Source organism: Sceloporus undulatus, chromosome 6 (assembly GCF_019175285.1).
Source record: "Sceloporus undulatus isolate JIND9_A2432 ecotype Alabama chromosome 6, SceUnd_v1.1, whole genome shotgun sequence".
Taxonomy (NCBI): Eukaryota; Metazoa; Chordata; class Lepidosauria; order Squamata; family Phrynosomatidae; genus Sceloporus; species Sceloporus undulatus.
In genome coordinates this window covers 82,908,691-82,929,998 of record NC_056527.1, presented here as the reverse complement: position 1 = coordinate 82,929,998, position 21,308 = coordinate 82,908,691, and the positions used below count along the sequence as shown (strand labels likewise).

Sequence of the window (21,308 nt, the reverse complement as noted above, 5' to 3'; positions counted from 1 at the left end):
TTTATTTATATTTCCCTCCTCTCCCTGCAGATTGAGGTGGGATTACAGCAGTAAAAATAACATTGCAACAATAAAAACTACAGTACCATATAAAATACATTCAATAAAACAGTGGCATTACTATTAATACAATACATTAACTAATAGTTGATAGAGCTTCAGGACCATACATGTTTCATCACATAATTCCAGTCTTCTCCAACCTGGAGTCTTCCAGATGTGTTGGACTATAACCCTCAACTCTCATTGGCCATACTAGCTGCAGATGATGTGAGATGTAGTTCTAACATATCTACCATAGTTTTAAAACTTCATTCAGTACCCGTTAATGCTGGCTTGCCCAACGATGTTTTTCAGGGGTTTTGTACTGCAACTCCCATTAGCCTCAGCTGGCACGGCCAGTGGTTAGGGATTTTGGGATCCTTACGCCAAGCGCACTTGAAGAGTGATGTAATATGTACCTGGACATGTCATCATAAAGTCTTAGTTCTTGCACACAAAACCTAATTTTTTACCATGTTGGACTGCAAGTAAGGACTAAGGGGATTCAGTGTCTTCCATGTTAAAAAATAAAAACCCCTGCACATAGCTAGATATTAGGGAAAGAATTAACTAGAACCATTCCCTTTGGTGTGCAAATGTTTTTACATGTGTGCAGAGAGGAGTTTTATTTTGGTATGGACTGGAGGAATATTTGATCCTGTGAATGGATGACCTGCAGTTACTCCCATGCTTATCGCTTAGCTGTACATTGCATACTATTGTTTTGTGAACGTGGCTTCCGCTGGCATTCCTTCCATTTCATGGCATCCCTGTTCCTTGGCAGTTTAAAAGAGCCAGCGGTTGGTGGGGAGGGTACATATTGCCTTCAGCCATGTATGAGGTTCTCAGTGTTGGTCGTGGGAAATATTTCTTAGATGAAACATGTGAGTTTGGTTTTGGTTTACTGTTCAAAGCAAATTCTTTTTTTAAAGCTTAAAATGGACATCCTTTTCTAAACTGTAGTAATATGGCTGCTATTTCTATTGCTAGATCTCAGCCCAAAGGCATATCAAATGGTAAAAAGAAGAAAGTGCCACTGGCATACATCAAGTTCATTTCACAAGATAACGGGAGGGATCTCTGCCTATGCCAGATGAGAGGGGTGCTCCCATTCAGAAGCAGGCTTTTCAAGGAATCAATAAATATCAGTTTAAAGAATTTGTAGGGTGGAAACTTGTCATGTAGTTAAGACCATAGTTACTAGGCCATTTTAAAACCAAAAAGCTGCTGGAGAGATGTTGTTACCCAACATAAGTTGAATTGCTACCTTTAATGGCACTTTTGAAAGACAGATAAGCAGGTGGTCCTTACCAAAGCTTGGAGATGCAGATGGAGGAAACATCACTTGCTGGATTTCTATCTACGACAAGCAGATGCTAAGGCAGGGATGGAAATCATGTGGCTTTCCAGAAGTGTTTGCCTATGGTGGCTGGGACTTGTAGTCCAACATTATCTGGAAGGTGCCATGATTCCTACACTAAAGACTCAGGAACCAGCTCAAGACTTTTTGTTGTCTGAAGCACACCAGCAAGCAATGCTCCAGCCCCCCAAAAGCTCTAGATGCATAATGCCCATGGCTAGCCTAGTTACTTTGGCACCTGAAGTACAAACATCTATAAACACCTCTCACTTGGAGTAAAAATAAAGGTTAAAATAAGTAACCATGTAGTGTCCTTTCATAACACCCAAAACCATCTGCCAGAGGCGGCCACCTTATTGCTTAATTGTAGGACTAGCCTGGCACAAGAGCCTGGCCAAGAAGAAAAGCTGATGGCCATATCTATGATCTGTTCTGATCAGAGCAGGTGTCTAAATATATATGTAGAGATGGAGGTTGTTGTGTGAACTACAGAGGACTAAGCGCTCTACATATAACAAGCAATATTTTCCCTTTTGGGTGTGAACAGACTTGACGAGAGAGGATCCCTTTTGCTTATTTTGATTATGGTAACAAGGAGTTTACATAATGCATGCTTCCCACCACTTAGCTCCCAAAGCTCATTTCCACACTTTCATAGAGCAGGGACATTTTTATCTCAGTATGTGGTATTTCACTGCTAAAGCTAACATTTTGAAAATATCAAGATTCAGCCTGTATTAAAAGAGGAGCTAGGTCCAATTCCCAAGTAAGAGAGCCTTGCGCTGTCCACACAGCTTGATAGATACAAAACTGATAACCTGAAAATGTTTCAAACTATTAACTTTAAAATTATGTTGAGAGAGATATTTGTAAAGCTGCATCTGATTAAATTTAATAACAATATGAGTTCAGCACCCAGAAATTTACCAGGTTTATCATTATCTTGCCTGCATCCCAGTGCATCGCATGTTCCTAATCTGCACAATAGCTGTAACTAGCTGTAATACTGCAAAAAGGGGGATGAATGGGAAGCCACATACTTATTTTTTTCAAGCTTATATGAGTCATCAAGATTGACATGGAGAACTTTTTTTCCACAGTAGCAATAGGAATTCCATAGATAGGTAGAAAATATCAGGTAATGGAACTATTAACGTTAAAGGACTGAATGAAGATGACTAACAGCACACTCTTATGTTTACATTCCATGGGATTTGCTGTCCAGTAAGTGAGTTACTGTGACTCCAGACTTAGAATTACTGGAAGTGTAGAATTCTGAATTAGCTGTTCACCTCATCTAAAAATGTAGCCTTCCACCAATACTGTGGAAGAGAGTTTGGGATTTCTACTTGTTTCTACACTGTTGACATTAAGAAAAGATGCAGTGGATCAAGTGGTTAAGACACTAACTCTGTAGATTACAAGATCGGTAGGTTGGCAGTTCAAGGCCCAGGTGCCACATGATGGGGTGAACTTCTGTCATTAGTCCCAGCTTCTGCCAACCTAGCAGTTTGAAAGCATGCAAATGCAAATAGATAAATAGGTACCACTTTTCTGGAATAGTACCTCTTTAAGAGCTCGTCTGATAAACACCAGTGTGAAGTAACAGCGTTTGGTGGAGTCATGCAGGCCACGTGACCATCAGAGCAGTCCTCGGACAACGCTGTTGCTTTGGCTTAGAAACGGAGATGAGCACCACTCCTAACAGTTGGTTACGACTGGACATTCATGTCAAAGGACTACCTTTACCTTTCTGCAAAATAGCTATTGACAGGGCATCTAAAAATCATTCTAAAGTGGGATAAATTAGCTGTCACACCTGGCTTTGGAGGATGACAACATATTTGCTAGATTCCCAAGACTGTCAAAGTCCTGGCCCAGCAGAGTAGCAAAGCAGCTTAAGCGCAGCAGGTTGCAAACCTCATCTTTAGAGTGCCTTACCAGACACCTCCAAAAATCTGGTAATCATAGGAAGTCAGCTACAAATAGGATGGTGGTTATCTGAAGTGCTAAATGCCTTGAAGGCATCAATTCAACCTGATTTTGGAAGCTAAGCCGGGTCCTGATTACGATTTTATGGAGGCCTGCCAAGGATAACTAAATGCTATGGGCTATATTTCAGAGCAAAACAATGGCAAACCACCTCTTAGTATTCCTAGCTTAAGAAAAACTTATGAAATGAATGGGGTTACCATAAGTTAACAAACAACTTGAAGGCACATACACTCCCCACACCCACAGAGATACAACCATAGCCATGATATGCCCCCTTGCAGAGTATCTAACCCTCCACTGATCACTAAACCATTTCCAAGTGTTTACATACAGCATTCTAAAACTCTTTAAACCATTTCAAACATTTTATGCTGCCGTTAGTCCACTTGTTATTTCAGGGCAAGCTACCATACATAATCAGTAAACAAGAGCCTTGTAATTAACTTATAGCTGATTTCGATGCCATGGTAAACAATATGCCTACATTTTCATCTTTTAGCATTTTTTCCCCATTTGTAATACAAATGTACATCCTCCAAGGACAGGATTTGTCAGTTTGATTTCCCCCCCTTCTTTGGTTGCATGAACATTTTTGAAACCCCCTATTTATATAAGAGAGGATAATAACACTATTGTTATGTTCTTTGTGATGTTCAGAAGTGTAAAGTGGCTGCTACAATGGTGCACTTAACAGGGTCAGCCCAAGCCATTGTGTGACCAGAGGTGAAGGACAAGATGGGATTCTTTTCCATTGTATATGCACACATACTGTTCATGCTGAATCTGGCTGATGTACTGAGCCATCCTATTCCACTCCATCTAGGCAACAGACTAGCTTGGGGTGCATGGCAGGTTATAGGTGCACATGAACACACACCCAGGTTGTCCTCCAACTACCACTACACACCTCTAAGCCCCCAAGGCAGCTGCCCTGTTCTTAAAAGCAACTGCTTTGCTTTGCCTAACAGTACAAAACACTTCAGAAGACCAAGAACAATTGTGCCTTCACAGTCATCACACATGCCCTCTGCAATGGCACACAAATTGAAAAGATTGTACAACCCGGACTGCAGCGTGGCAACACAGAAAGAGGAGAGCCGCTGTGGAACTGGTGGCTTTAGAGAGGAAAATATCTCCAGATGCCTCAATAATGTACTAAGATGAGGGAGACAGCAGGGAAATATTATTCTTTTGGACTACATCTCCCACAGTCTTGCAGCCAGCATGACCAATGTCTGGGTGTCTGTGGGAGCTCTAGTCCACAAAAGGAACATTTCCAAACCGAGGGAGAAAGGGTATATCTGGCTCTTTTAATCTCACTGGGGAATCATTGCAATCGCCTCCATGTTGCATTCTTCTCTTATTGGTGCACTGCCACTAAACTACCCCCCTTGCTTCTGTGTTACAGGTCGGGAGGGGCTTAGCCCCAACTCATAGCCCTGATCTTTGCGCTGCTGGGTCTGTATTCTCACGCCATAGGGTGGGGAGGAAGGTCAAGGGGCCTTCTTTTCCTCTTCCTGGTCAGCAAATAACCAAGTCTTCCATTGCCTCTTGGATGGATGTGGGCAGGGGAGACGCCCTCCCTTTTGGAGGGGGCAACCTGCCCTGCATTGCCCTGCCTCACCTTGCACTGTGGGAACAAATCCCCCTGGACAACCTCCAGCCTTTATATCTTGCCGAATGCTCCATATGTCGTCTCCTCACAAGCTTTCCTGGGGGAACAGAAGGCTGAAATGGGATGCTGCTTTTACCCCTAATGGTTCTACATCTGTGCCTCACTTTGCTAAGCCCACCAAGGAATGTTCCATGTTGGATTCACCAAAAAGCCACGTAACAACCCGGGGGCATAGCATTGCTCCTGTCCTCAGCTTCTGTGCCTGGAAGACATCCCGTCTGCTCCTTCCCTTGAAGTGGACTGGGCCTTGGAGACCATTTGGAATGTGTGTGGAGTCAACTGGGCCATGTTTTCTTCCACAGTCTCCCCACTCCATGCATCAGTGCCACCTATAGGCCCCACTATTTTGTTCCTGGAGAGGTGCATCTTACAACAGCACAAGCCTGCTTGTCAGCATGTGGCATATAGGCTCCACTTTTTAACGTCCACAAATCTAGCCACAGCGGTGACACAGGGAATTGCACCTTTTTGATCAGTGCTTGCAAAGGTGCTATCATGTATTAGTTCACTGGATCCATTTTCTCCCTTTTCATACTTCAGTTTCTAAAACCTTGAAAGAGGAATATATTTCCATGGTGCTGTTCACAAGCTGAACTACAGAAGTCAACCATCCTAGGTTTAGGAAGCAAAACATCACTGAAAGCAACTATAGATGTGTCAAGGCAGTGTTCTAAATAGGTCCATTTTGTAGCTAAGCAGAGCTCCAGATTAGTGCGTGGGTCAATACTATAAATCCCTATTCCTGCCATTAGCATAATGTCTCTCTAAGATGTTATATATTTCCCCCTCTTTACATAAGTTCATTATTAAGAGACTAACTTTAGAAAAGCCTCACCTAACAGAATTGCTCATATCAGAATGTGGCTTCAGGGACTTTGGTCCTTGAAGACAACTGAGTTTTAGTGGCTAGAATGGCTTCTCTGAAGCATGGCTTTCCTGCTATAATGCATAGGTGAAGCCCATGGAACTATGGGAGCCATGCCAATGGATTCAAATCAGATGCTTTTAAAAAATCATTGGTGAGCTCATAAATCCATTGATAAACTTTAGATTCCTTTTCAAAAGGGAATCCATAGATACATTTGATCTTGTAGATCTTGTAGATCAAATCTACAAAATTAAAGGTCAAATGATCTTAAACAGATTCATGTATAGAAAAGCAGGTCTTTGGGGTACCTAATATGCATAGCAGAGGCAGAAATTACTTTGTGCCCCCGTCCAATGTACATTACCTGCTTTCTCATACATGCGAGACATCATCAAAAATAATGATGTTGGAATTATGTTATTCTGTCCTCAAAATAATATCATTTGCACGTGTTTGAAGCAGAGGCAGTTTCTGAGCCTGTGCAAAGTTCTGTTTCTTTGTCATTGACTCTCCTCTCACATGCAGTTGATATTAAGATTTTTTCCAAAGAAGTCATGTTAGTCTGTTGTAGCATAAAAAAGAAAAGGCGAGGGGAATTAAAAAAAGAAATCTAGAATATCTTTAGGACTAACTGTTATTTTGGCATGAGCTTTTATAGACACAGATCCACATTCTCAGATGCAATGAGAGTGATATTAAAGCCTCAATATCAATCCATCATTGCAACTGAGGAAGTGGACTGATATCCATGAAAGCTTATGGCAAAATATAAGCCAGTTAGTCCCAATAGTCCTGCTAGGTTTCTTTTTTTTATTTTATTTTTCTTCTCCTATTCTCTTTTCCCATGTAATGTTTCTAAAATGGTATTTTTCCACCTCAGGGCAAAACTAGATTTGATGTAGGAACAGCAACTGAATTGTAACTACCTGTCTTTCCATGCTGCAGCTAACTATAGCTGGGGATGGTGAACTAAATCAGGGAGATGGCTTAGGGTTTACTTCCTTCCCCCCACTATTAGTAGTCCCACACACACCCAGTGGGAGCTTTTTGGCACTTGGGAAAGTGGTTATTATTTGTTGGACTGCAGCAACCCTCAGCAGTCACTGCCAACTACACCTCTGGCCTTCCCTTCTTCCAATGAAGACGCATGCCCAGTTCTGTGATTTATACAGTAACCTTGTGGGGAGTGGCATGTGAATGTGAGATTTTTTTTTTGGGGGGGGGGGGTGATCCATTTTCTAAAATGAAGTGATTCTAGGTACAGGAAGGAAATATACATATGGTTGCCTTTTCTTAAAGTGAGAAGAATGTAGACCTCAGTTAATGAAAAGGTGAGAATTGACAGTGTGGGAAAAAGAGCCCTCCTGTGTGCTCCACTGTCCAATGGTTGTGCAGGTGGAGATGTTGGGAAGACTTCTACAATAGCACATGGCTGGCCTAAACCTAGGCACCTACTACAGCTGCACCACGTAGCGCTTCTCTAAGACACCTCTAATTGATAGTCGGGGAGTAGTAGGCCAGACTTTTCTGGTTGAAAATTACAGCCCTATTAAGAAGAAATTAGCATTTCAGAGTAGCTAATAATCCCTTACAGGCAATTCTTTGCAAACATCTCTCCTCCCAACACTTGCAGGCAAGATGCCAATGGAAATGAGGTTTTAAGCTTCATAGAGTGGTGGTGAGTCTTTCCATCCTGATCATGATGTGGAGGGAGGGATAAACCTCTCATCCTCGATACTGTAATCAAGAAAACAATTATCCTATCCTCCATGCCCCTAATTACCGAAAGAAAAAAACAGAGACGTCCTGCATTAAGTGGTCGGTTTGGTATAGATACATGTCTAGAGTGCAGCTCCCATGCTGGCCATGCTGTGTAGGGGATTTGGGGACATCATATAATGTGACGTTTGACATGGCTGTGCATTGTCCAACTGCAAGTAGTTACTAGTGTTAGTGCTCTTCTTCTTCATCTGCTGAAATGCTCCACAAAATAGCAAGTCAAAGACAGAAGGGTACCTCCCTCCAAAGATAGCGATGATTTTGTAGGGAATGCTTGACCTAGGGTTGCCAACTAGAAAACTGGGGAGGGCTCCTGTACCTTTAATGGTAGCATGGAAGAGGGAACTTTAGCAGATGTTGTTTGTGGGTCAACAAGTTAACAAGCAACACCTCTCGAAATTCCCTTTGCTACACAGCCATAAAAGGTAAAGGAGGTCTGCTCCACTTTTCACTTTGGCAATCCTAGTTCGATCTAATGGGGTGTGTCTAGATACTAGACAAGGTCCAATCACAGATCTTCTCCTTTTTAAAGTTTAAAACGATGACAGGATATAATTTGATTGGGAAAGTTGTGAATGTGATTTAGGGTTGCCAAAGTGAAAACTGGACACGGCTACCTGTACCTTTATTGGTTGTGTAGAAGATGAAATTTCAGCAAGTGTTGCTTGTTACCTGGTTCTGGGACAAGCAGCACCTGATGGAATTGTTCTACATGACCTTTCAAAGTACAGGAGCCCTGTCTAGGTTTTCAACTGACAACCATAGTTGGTAACTATTTCTCCCATTTAAATGCTCCTTCAAGATCCAGTTGCCAAGTAAGAGAAACATACAGGATACCAGATATATATGTTGCCTCATAAAGATTAACCAGCTATTTGTGGAATCAGGAAATAGAGGATGGGGAAATAGTACAAAGGAGAAAGAGTCTAAATAATCTCCCAGTCACATTTTCTTGATCTCATTCAAAGACAGGCTCCCAATATGGATCTCTAAATGGCACACTGCACTGCATGGATAGTGTGCAGTTTAACTTTCCAGGAAGCACACAAAGACTGGTCTGAATGGGATCATCATGGTATGCTGAGAAATAACCTCCCCTACCCTCTAAATTTTGTATGTTAAGTTAAAGGTTGGGAAAGTTACCCTTTTGCACAATGACTCTCATAGTTCCTCAGCCAGTATGGCCTGGGAGTTGTCATGAAAAAGTAATTTTTCTAAGTTCTGGATTTTAAAACATATAACAACAACATCAGTTGTTCACCTGAGATTGAGAAATTGGGGGCATACAGGCAAGCTGAATAGCCCAAGGGAACATTTCTCCTTCTCGGCTGTTACAATTCAATCCGTTGTATCCCAATTATCCATTTTGTTCATAGAGGGAAGAAAGACTTGCAGTGGTTTGGGCATGGCTAAATCGATTTATCTGTAATACAACTGAGCTCTTAACATGGGGACACAATTTGTTTCATCTTCCCCAAAGTATGTTTTTATGCATGTTTTTTATCCTCAAGCTGCAGAAAATGGCAACACAGCAAGGGTATCCTGCCACCTCTGGGGCTCTTTTTCACACTACCTATTAATAGTACTGTGATAAACTCTCATGGCTACATCCTCTGGAATCCTGGGATTTATAGTTGAGGAGGCACTAGAGTGCTCTGACAGAGAATTCTATAGAGCCTTTCCCAACTACAAATCTATCGTTCCGTAGGATGGAGCCATGACAGTTCAGGAGGAACTATAACTGGCAAGTGTGAAATAACCGGATAGTGTGAAAGGAGCCCTAGATGCAGACTATAATACATGATGTCCTCCCAACTTGCCCCGTCTCCTAATACCGTCCCTCATCTTTCCCCTTCATTTCACATTCAAGCCCTGTAGCTTCACAAAACAAAGTGCTGGGCAGTTAAAGGACCAAACCTACTCCATTACTTGCCCTTACATTTGCTACAACTCCTTCCCTCCTCACACTGTAGAGATGACAGCCACAGAGGAATGTTGCTGGTGGGATGTATAGTTTCTTTTGTCCCCATTGAGGTCTGACTGTTTGCAAATTGACATTCTAATCAGGTAAGGCAATTTTCTCCTGAGATCAAAAGGCTGCTTATTTTTGGAGGAGCAGAAAGGTTTGCAGGTTGCACAATAATGCAGGTTACCCAGAGGGTTGGCTGGGTGATTTTGGAATTGAGGCTTTGCTCAGGTATATCTGTTCTGTTGTGAAGTTATTGTGGATTTGGCTTAGATTGCCTTCTGAAATGCTGTGTGTGTCTGTGTGTGTGTGTGTGTGTGTGTGTGAGAGAGAGAGAGAGAGAGAGAGAGAGAGCACTGTGAATATGTGTTTAAAGTGTATGTGTGGTGTGTGTGTGTCTACACAAATGTTTGTAGCTGCTGGTGCAATGGACAACTTGAACCCTTTTTTAACATTCGCACAGTAGCAAGGATCAAGGCTCCTAAAAACTTCCAGGCCGAGCCGTGAGGAAGAGGAAGAGCGGGACGGCTGCATTGCAAGAAAGAGCACAACTGCAAAGGAGGGTGTTGACTTTTGTGCTGTGGCTGTGCTCACCTCGGACCCCTGCCATCTCCAGCACTCTCTCCAGCCTGTGGAGACTTAGAACTCAAACTTCTCTTGCACATGGGTTGTACATATGGGCCTCCTTCTGAGTAGGGAGTCCTTGTCTACATATTGACTAACTCCAGTGCCACTTATAGGCACTCCTGTAGATACACATTGTACCTTCATTGCACACGCTGAATGTTGAAGGTTGGGCAAAGGAGATGGGGTTTCTAAGCCACCGAAGGTACCATTTGGGGTCTTCCACTCAGGCAAATGCCATCGGCTGGATGCCAAGCCTTCTTGTTTTGTGTTCCCTGCTACGCTGCGCACATACCTGCTGATGTTTGCTCATTAATTTTTTGTAAGAAGAGAGCTGTTTCAACTCTGCTCCTGACCCCTGAAATCCTGGCCCTCAATAAAAAAAAGGGCCAATATTTTAAGGTTTGAATTCCTTCAGAATTCTGTTAATCTTAATGTATACTACAAGGAAAAACACTAAGATGCATCCAACTGCCATGTCTTAAGACTGAAAAGTAAAATCCTTTCCCACCCTTTACTTGGTTCAACTCTTCTTCTTGTTGACTTGCGTCTGACGTCTTGCAAAGTTTAATCTGTAGAGAAGTCGAACATTTCCAAGGATATCTGGTTTGAGGTAGCAAATCAGGTCAGATTTTGCTTAGCCTGATCAGCTTGTTGAGGTGAAGAGTTCTTTTGAAGGGTTCACCTGCAAATGATATTGTATCTGTGTTCCAACTTTCAGGGGATATGGTAGCCCATTCAAGGACTTAGTGGTCCATTTTGCAATTTATGGCTGGGAACGCTTATTTTTGTTGTACATTCCAGTCCTATGCATGTTCACACAGGAGCACCTCCCGCTGTATTAAATGGCAAGTAATTGTACTCGCATAGGATTGGTGCTTTCCTCTATATGTAGTGTTTCTAAAACATGAATTACTGGGGCTTAATTGTAACCCTGTGTTTGGTAGGCTTTCTTCTTAATTCACAGCTATTGGGAGAATGACTGAAGATATTCTGTGCTAAGATAAATGCTGATTCTGTATTGGCTTGATAACTCACTCTGCTTATGCTCAGTGACAAGGTCTTTTTATGATTATGCCACATGATGCAAGTTAAGCTGTCACAGATACAAACAAAAAGGCTCAGGGCTAAATGAAACCTCTATACCCTGCATCAGCCTATATAAAGCAAGGCAATCTCTTTTATTTGTCCCAGTTATTCTACAGGTAAACCTGGCATTAAAAAAACAAAAAGCCTTTACTCTCCTTCCAGTTATGGGTCTAAATTAAGTTTTCCATTCCAGCGATCTCTAGTGGGTTTTTCTTCTATGGCATCTCAAATTTCCTTGACCAGGGATGGTAGTGGTTTCGATCCCTGTGGCATATAGGGGGCACCAGGTTGGGGAAAGCTGCCATACTACAGTGCTCAGTACCACACCAGCCATTTGGTTGGCCTTGCTTCCTGTGTTGGAATTCTTTCAGGTTGTTCCTGAAATAAAAAAAGTTACACAGATGCTTGTATTTGTTTATCTATGTATGCACTTTAAAAAAATCCCACTTGAAGTTGTTCTGGATACCTTGAAGACACTTGTTCTCCTCTGAAAAGATGCACTTCCTATGTATACCAGAAAGATACATACTACTTTGGAATAATTTATTGCTTTTCAATCTGTTGCATAGATCTGCCCTTCTAATCTGACCTGTCGCCTTAATGCCTCCTGATACATTTTTCTGCCTTGTTTTCTGACTTCATAGCCCTTAAAATGACAGCCCTTCATACAGCACGAACCCTGAAGATGAAGAGCTTGTTTGGAAATAAACAGATGCATTATTTTCCCTGGTAACTGTCCTCCTCTCTGGGAACAGAACTGCCCACAGTAAAGATTAGCAAAAGACGCCATAATGTCACCTTCAGACTTCATATTCTACTTGATGGAGTAAAAAGGTTTTATATAGACTGGCCACTCTACTTTATTTTTGGAGTACTCCTGTGCACACAGGAAATGAATTTATGTCCACAAATAATGCCAGATTTACATACAAGTTGTGTAAAGTACAGTTTAGGTTCTTAGGTTATGTGTGAAACACAAACAAACAAACAAACAAACACTCTTTAATGCTATAAAGCCTGTGGAACCTGATTTATAATTTAAGGCTTCCACATAACCATATCATCCAAGTAGACCATATTTTCAAACCTGTTTCAACAAATGAGACCTTGAGCATTTGAAGATATGTTTCCTGAAATTGTCTGGTTCTGCCGGTTTCCCCCAGGATTTGGATGGACCTCTAACATCTTCTCTTATGCTTCCCAAAAGGGAGGTGGAAGGGGGAAATCTTGTTTTAGTTACTACTAAACAGAAAGTAGTCTAAAGTAGCTTTTTATTAAAGCTGGAAATGAAATTCTGCAAGTATTAGTCAATTTACCACACCAGATTAATGTGTGCTCTTTCTGACTTTAGTTACACATATCCTCCTCACTTCCGACAATTCAGACAGTGGGAGATGGTGTATTCTCAAAATACAGGAAGAAATGTCAAACCAAATAGTTCAGGCTGCAGTTTTAAATATGTGGGAATTAGTCCCACTGAAACCAATGAAACTTCTGAATAAATACATTTATTGAAAATTATCATGGAGGCTGCAATCATAAGCACACTTAGCTGGCCATTTGTTGTTGTTTTGTATGCCTTCAAGTAGTTTTTAACTTTTGGAGACCCTCACAAACTTATCAGTGTTTTATTGGCAAGATTTGTTCAGAGGAGATTTGCCATTGCCTTCCCCTGAGGCTGAGAGCATGTGACTTTCCCAAGGTTACCCAGTGGGTTATACATCCTCTCAAACTCAGTCAGTGTCCTTCCTAGAGCATTACTGCATCACATTAAAAAGCCAAGACATAGCAAGAAAAAAGCGTTTTTCCTTGTCTCTCCACATGCTTTTGAAGCACTTCCATTCTCTTCCCAAGGGAGACTGGCATAAAAGTAAGTCTTTTGTTGCACTGGAAAAATATTTTTGGCAAAAGGCACACTTTTATGACTGTCTCCTTCTGGAAGTGGAATGGAAGTGCTATGACAGCATGTGGAGAAGCAAAGAGAAAGCCACATCTCTTGCTGCATCTTGGCTTTCTTTTGTCATGCACTAAGGCTCTTAGTGAAGAAATATACCGAAATACAGAGAGAGAGAGAAAGAGAGAGAGAGAGACTTTCACGTGTCAACATAAATAAGATAGCAGAAATTTTTCACAAGTTTCTGAGAACTGGAGAATGAAGCCACAATTTAGGAATTGTCAATCCCATAAATTAAGTAGAACATGCTTGCTTGATTCGTGCACTTTACAGATTGACTTTCTCTTAATTTAATCTCAGAGAGAGTTAACAACAGGAGACTTGCTTTGTTGATTATGCAAGCCAAGGTACCAATTATATGGCTCAGACATAGAAATGTTTCTTAGTAGGACAGGAAAAAGATGCTTATTCAGCTCTTTTGATAGTCACACTTCTCTGAATATTTTTATGATGTCCTGCTATAAAAAATGTCAGTATTAGTATTCAGACAATATCTACACTTGGTGAAAATGTATCTTAATGAAGGCAACATTCAAAAATACATTAGGAAAAATTTATTTATAGAAATGTCTATATTAGGAAATATAAGGAATATGAAATGTTGTACAACCCATGCATAAGCCCCATAGGGACCTCCATGGACCCTTTTATTAGAGAGGTCCAGTAGTTTAAAAGCACAACAGGTCAACGCGACAGCTTCCGAGCCTAATATGCACTATATGGATGCACATGAATGCATGGACACTTTTCTTTCTTTGGCATAATCCTGCATTTCTTAAAAAATTGGAACTAAAGGCCATAAGATTAGAAAATAGGTTTAAAACCCCAGAATAAATTATAATAGCAAAATTGAGAGCCTGTACAGAAGGATGCATGCATTCTAAGAGGCCAGAAGCAGTGCCAAAGCTGTGGTCCAGTCCTTAAGACTGAAGCATGGCTTTGGCATGGCTTCTGGACTCTTAGAACGCATGCATCATTTAAACAGCATACCTCCAAAGTGTCCCAAAGCAGCTTTATTTTGGCCTGTCTGTACGGGCCCATAGTTAAACAAATTATAATATTAAAAAAAACAATTGAATCTGAATCAAATTAAAAAGCATACCACTTGTTTACACCCACCCATTTTTAATAAAAAAATTGGTAAAGTACTGGGTTAATCTCAGGGTGCCTGAGGATGGCACTGTGACCTCATATCCCTCTGCTGGGCTCTGACATTGGATATAGTGGCAGAAGAATGAATAACAGCCTTGAGCCTAAAGGAACAACCAGGGGGAACCAAACACAGTCTTCAGCTTGTCTGAAGAAACAGCTAGGACTCTCCAGGAGTTTTCTTTCTGCTGGTCACCTTTAATTAATTATTTATTATATTGGTGAATCTAACCAGTGGGAATTTGGGGGTCCCTTGAGGGTTCAAGGTAAGTAAACCAGAGGTTCAAGAACAGAGTTTACATTTGAACCACAGCAGGATGGAATGTACGCTAGAATCCATGAAGTAATAAAGAGTGCTTCTGAACATGTGCTAAATGTATTAGTCATGTTTGCTGTTTTTGAACACACGCTAGTAGTATAAACAAAACATTGACTGTGCCACTTAATTCTGTTTATGGCATGAGGATTAAGCATTCCTTAACTGTCACTGATTGAAATTAAAAAAAAAAAAACCCTTGGCATCTTTAAAAAAACTGTTTTATAGAAGCATGACTTCTGTGCGCAAGAGCCTATGCATGACATGGACTTGGAAGGTGGTAGGGAGAAATACCCATGTTCCTGGCAGAAGGATTTGTTTATTATTATTATTAAGCTGGTTTTTCATGGAAATTATCAGATGGGGAGAAATCGGGGAAGAAAAAGGCATACTTCCGGCAAAGTCGTGCAATTGCACTGAAGATTTTCAGACGATGTCATGCTTATCCAGGATTTAAGCCATGAAGATCCAGGAATACTCCAGCAGTTGCTGAAGCATTCTTGGATTTTCATGGGTTAAGTCCTGGATAGATGCTATGTGTCTAAAAATCTTCAGCTCGGTTGTGTAACTTTGCTAGGAATATGCCTTATACACCTGGCTTTTCTCCCCATCTTATAATCTCCAAATTCAATGTAGAGTTTATGGGACAACCTCATGCGTTGAAAGAATCTATGCTATAGATCCCATATTTGGGGTTATTGGAGCATCAGGAGCTCAATGCTGAATGGAAGGCAATTACTTTTTGTTGAAAGTTTCACTTTTTAAAAATTAAGGTTTAAATGAAATTAGAGGAACTATGAATTTGATGATTCAAACAGTGGAGGGGTGATGAGGGTGGTTGAGTAATCCCACACTGGACATTTCTGTCATTAAAACTGCTTCACCCTCAGTTTATTGTCTTCCTTTGGAGGAAGATATATGCTGAATAATAATTTTTTACTATTTATTTGCCACTAATAAAACAACAAACAAGCTTCTGTTATACCAAACCATTAGTGATACATCCTCAGATACATTGCATACTGTAATTTGTCAGGGTAGAGCAGGAAATACTGAAATTATGGGGAAATTAATCACTTCCCAGGCATTTTCATTTTATTGTAAGCCCAAACATGTCAATGCATCTATTTATTTGAACAAACCAGTGTCAGGAGAAACCTAGCAACAACAGTACATTAATAACTATGGAACAAATTATACTTTAGTTCAGATGAGGGTTTTTTTTGTCCTGAATACACACTGCCTTATTAACTGAACTTTATGGGTGTTTCAGATAATTCAATTAATAATAACCCACACTTGTTTTTTCTGTCCCCTCTTCTGTCTGTTTTCTCATCACAGAAAATGCCAAAAGCAGACTGAAGAGCTGCACAGTGCCTTCGAATGGCCACTGATCTCCACTGGTTCTAGTGATGAAGAAGGTGGACTAACCAGGGGCCCATTCACACTACATAATTATAATGTTATTAATCCACTTTAACTGTCATGGTTCCATCCTAAGGCATCCTGGGATTTGAAGTATGGTGAGGCACTATATTTGTTTGACTGAGAATTCTAAATACCTGACCCTAAACTGTCAATCTCTGGATTCCATAGGATTAATAAATGGAATAATAGTGCTATTGTTCTATAGTGTGAATGGGTCCCAGGGCAAAGCCCAAGGTTATCAGAACTGGAGCCAACTACATACAATTTGTTACCCATGTAAGGTCTAAGTATTACCCTGCTGGATGGGAAGAGTGTTAAGAATTACCTAGGTGGTAATCCACCTATTCAATCCAGAGTGATGAGACGTCCACTTTTTCCAAGACATGCCCTCCATTTCCACCTTCTGTCCAAGAGGAATTCCCAAATGTCCTTGATTTTGAGCAATTTATTTATTTATTTATTTATTTAATTTTTATGTTGTATTTCTCCCAAAAAGGCACCCATGGTGGCTCACCTTAACACCAGTATGACTAAGTAGCTCTTTAAAATTTAAAAATTGGGCACCATTTTGTCACTTGAAGCACCAAGCTGATTGTTCACTCATGTCATAAATCTTATGAGTAGATGTACTCATCGGTAGATACACCTAGGGCTTCCCAAATATCCAATAATTTGGAATAAGCCAGGATCTTCATCCCATTTCTGTGGAATTGGTTTAAACAAGGCCAAAGCTAACATACCCTCAAAAATTTCACAAATGAAACTGGGACATGTGGATCAACACCAGAGTGTGTCAAAAGGTATGGCCAGACAACAAGAGGTCAGAAATTATTAATGAGGAAGAACACATAACGCTAACTACTTAGAGCAGAGAAACTATGGAATTTAGGTACTAAGGGGTTGTGCAGACAGCCCTGAAGAGGCGGCCTCCAGCCTCTTCTTTTACAGCCAGATCAGGGTCATCATGGTAACTGCTTTACTGCCAAAATGAAATAACGCGAAAATAAACTGAAAGTAAAACAGAGAAAAATTGCAGCTTTTTACTTTTGGAACTTGCCTTTTTTCTCTGTTTTACCTTTGGTTTATTTTCATGTTATTTCACTGTCTGCAATGTCATGTGATAAACTTCCCACATTTGTGGTTTTAAAAATTTTTATATCTAGTTTAAATCCCATTTCTGAATGGGATTTCGCTAGTGTGATAAGGTCCTACGACTCTGGAGACCAGGGTTTGATTCCTGGCTCAGCTGTGTAAACCCACTGGGCGACCTTGGGAAAGTCACACACTCTCAGGCTCAATGGATAGCAATGGCAAACCCTCTCTGAAGAAACCTCCCAAGAAAACTCTGGGATCGCCTTAGGGTTGCGATAAGTCAGAAATGACTTGAAGGCACACAACAACAACAACAACAAACAACAATTAATTAAAGAGAGGCAAAGAAGGAATTTTGCTGAACATGATTCATTTCTGTATAAACATCTTGTTGAAAGTGGAGGTTTTTCCCCACAATTTTAATAAGGAATTTTGAAGAATAAGAACCATATGAATTGTCATATGGAACAAATCACTCCTAGCATTTCACTTTGAGCTTATTGCAAAAGGAATGTCCCAGAAGCAGTAAAGGAAGAACCTCTGGAGTACATAGTGCTCTGGGAAAAGGAAGAAGTTGATCATCCTGTAGGACGTACATTGTTCAGGAGACAAAGGAAGTTGACCACTCCCAAATCCCTTTGCTCCATATTAGAGGATCCCCTTGCTGTATTGGACCAGACACCCGAAACGTAAATGTTCCTTTGTGTGTTTTCTTGGATGGCTGTATCATCCACCCAGACTACAAGATGGAGCTGCAGAGTTGCAGGAACTATCTGATACTTGACCAGCTGCCCAGAGGGGGTGAGTGCCAAAACCAAGAGAGGACGATGCTACCTGAAGAACCCTCCGGTCCTCAGGTTTCAGCATGACCATTTGAAGGCAACAGCAGCTGTTCTGCCAACAGGCAGCAGCTCGGCCTGAGACTCCCACTCTCGACAAGTCTGAAGGGAGTGAAAAATTGGACCCTAAAAGGGCCTTTCTTTGGAATATTGCTCTCTCCATCGAACAGTAAGTAGGCAATGAAACCCCCAGCTGCTGCCTGACTATTTTTTTTCCTTGCCTCCAAAATGTCCCTTTGCTCTTTTCCCCCATTAGACTGGGATGACTTAATAACCACACGCTCTTGCCTCGTTGGATTTTTTTTTTTAAACTGGCTTTTACTGACCTGTGGAGAGTTATGTATGACCGCTGCTGCTGTTGTGACACCTTTGGCTAAAAGAGCTTTTGGCTGTGTTCCCTGGCTGCTGGCTCCCCAAACTCCAAACAACTGCTGGCTTCCTTCAGGTCCTTTTCTGGCATGTATAAAAAACAAAGAGAGAGAATGTTGAAGAAAGTTTGTGGGGGTGAAGGGGAGTATACCTGAGGCCATAAACAAATCTGACAGGCGAGAGGGACTGTGTGGTCAAGATTTAAGTGACATATGGATGGGAGCCACAAAGAGACTGTTGAAGGCTTACGAAATTGGCATGGTTGTAAGGCGAGATGGGTTGAGTGTCCATCTTCTCCGTACTTCGGAGGATGACTAGAATCTTGGCCTTAAAGCTAGAAATGCACCCAGCTCCTGTCGTCTTCATCTATCACTCTAAATATAAACCCAGGCCATGCTGGGGGTTACATGAAAGGATTCTGTTTGCTAGGGCAACATTGCAAGAGGAGGAACTGTTCTTAACCTTGAAAGCTGGATTGTCAACTTGGTGAAATATACTGAAGTATACTAAAATGCAAGCTTTCTTTCATACTCTTTGGCCTTTAACTGGACACTTACATAATGTGTGGGCTAGACAGCAATGATTACTTGAAAAGTGATGAGGAAAAGGCACTCTGCCCATCCTCAGAGACACTGTTCTCCAGCTGTATTGTTTATTTTATGTGTCCCAACATTCAGCCTGACACTGAAAACAGATTCTAGGAGTGAAACTTAAATTAGTTTGAAACCTTGAAAAAATACTTTCACAATATGAAAATATATTTTCTGTTTTGTGAGGAGATATTATCTTTAAAAAATAGAAATATGTACCAGATCCCTGGCATAATTGAGTTTTTCTGTTTGTCCGCAATTGGGTTACGAGTGCCATTTGTGCTTAAAGTAGACTTGGTGAATCTATTTTCTGCCAACCAGTGGTTGAGGATGTTACATGCTCTTTGACTTGCTGATTTAGAAACGTTTCTGTGTGTTGCCCAAGGGCTTAGTGTCCATGATGTCGCAGGCAAGGACACCCTGCATTTGAAGCAGAAAGGCACTAAGTGACATAATCAACTCTTGCACAGGGAGAAGGGAGAGAGAGTTGAAGATGGAGAAATAGAGGCACTAGCTACCTGCTACATCTGGTGTCAAGTCTGTGATGTGGTGTATTTTCTACAAGTTTAAGTTACTGAAACCCACACAGCATGATTGAAAGGATAAGATCTCATATTTAGTATTTATTAAATTTACCAGATCTGCGTGGAAGATGATGTTTGCAGTAAGTAGCAATGCCCAAGTAGAAGGAAATATGTTTATTCTAGGAACTTACAATGAAAGTGAAATAACGGTGAGGAGAGGGGAACTATACAGTAGAGAGAAGAGGAGGAAGCAAAGTCATTATCAGTCTAAGTAAAGAAGTGACAGATTAGAAAACACAAAGAATCAGGTAGCCTTAACTACAACATAGACATGGGACATTTTCACATGCTGGAAAAAAGGAGGGAGTAAAAGGCATTTTCCCAGCAAAGTTGTACAATCGAGGTGAAAATTTTCACACACATCGCAATGTGAGAGGACTTCTCCTGGGAAGAACCAGGAATTCTCAAGCAACAAACTATTCACAAGGAAATCTCATGAACGGTTTGTTGCTGGAACATTCCTGGTTCTTCCCAGGATAAGTCATCTCTGATCAGGACATTGTCAGAAAATCTTTGCTGTGATCATGCAACTTTGCCAGGAAAATGCCTTTTTAATCCCTGATTTTCTCCATGTGAAAATGTTCCTAGACCTTCTACAACATAGACTCCAATCATACATGGAGAGAGAAATTCCAGAGGTACAAGTGGGATTCAGGAAAGGAAGAAGCACTAGGGACAACATTGCAAACATATGATGGCTAATGGAGCATACCAAGGAATTCCAGGAAAAAAATCAGCATGTGCTTTACATACTATAGCAAAGCATCTGACTGCATAGGTCACAAAAAATATGGATGGCTCTTAAGGACATGAGAGTGCTACTACATCTGACAGTCCTGATAAGAAATCTGTACTTAGGGCAAGAAGGCACTGTTAGACCAAAATACGGAAAAACAGAATGGTTCCCAATAGGCAAATAGGTCAAACAAAGCTGCATAGTATCACCTGGTTTGTTCAAATTGTATGCAGAAAATATGATACAAAGAGCAGGCTTAAACTCCGAAAAAGGAGGAGTGAAGATAGGAAAAAGGAAAATCAACAATCTAAAAAATGCAGATGACATCGTACTACTAGCAGAAAACATCATGGACTTTAAACAATTATTAAGGAAGGTCAAAGAAGTGCAAAGACAGCTTATTGCTGAACATAAAGAAAACAAAGACAATGGCCATGGAGGACTTTACATACATTTAACCTAGACAATGAGGAAATTGAAATAGAAAGAGTTCCCATACATTGAATCAAAGGAGACTGTAGTCAAGAAATAAGAAAACAAACAAGCTTCATTTATATACCGCTTCATACCACCTAAGCAGTGTCTAAGCAGTTTACAACTGTAAGCTAAGAAGACTAGGAATGGGAAGGGCAGATGTGAAAGAACTAGAAAAGATCCTAAAGACTAAAGATACACAAATAAGCACTAAAGTTAGAATCATTCAAGCCATTGTATTCCTGTGGCCAGATCATGAGAAGTCACGATTCGTTAGAAAAGACAATAATGCTAGGAAAGGTGGAAGGAAGTAGAAAGAGAGGAAGGCTTAGATGGATAGGCTCTATTAGGGAGGTCATAGGTATGAATTTATAGGACC

General features: G+C 40.9%; 1 protein-coding gene and 1 long non-coding RNA gene across 4 annotated transcripts in view; one reads left to right on the top strand and one right to left on the bottom strand.

The window, feature by feature from the left end:
- ADAM11 (ADAM metallopeptidase domain 11) overlaps positions 1 to 11,693 on the top strand; it is a 78,169-nt gene extending 66,476 nt beyond the window's left edge. Inside the window, exon 26 of one of the 3 annotated variants that reach the window (XM_042471843.1) lies at positions 10,152 to 11,693. In XM_042471843.1, the coding sequence (XP_042327777.1) occupies positions 10,152 to 10,170 (19 nt within the window). In that variant the 3' untranslated portion in view covers positions 10,171 to 11,693. Of the gene's footprint in view, positions 1 to 4,805; positions 4,867 to 10,148 lie in introns of those variants that run through there. The other 2 variants (XM_042471842.1, XM_042471841.1) reach the window with 2 other exon arrangements.
- LOC121932831 lies at positions 11,472 to 18,844 on the bottom strand. Its single transcript, XR_006104427.1, has 3 exons — positions 18,795 to 18,844; positions 18,503 to 18,629; positions 11,472 to 11,776 (listed from the first exon to the last, which is right to left on the bottom strand). It is a non-coding gene; the product is annotated as an uncharacterized LOC121932831 (long non-coding RNA).
- Positions 18,845 to 21,308: the final 2,464 nt, after the last annotated feature.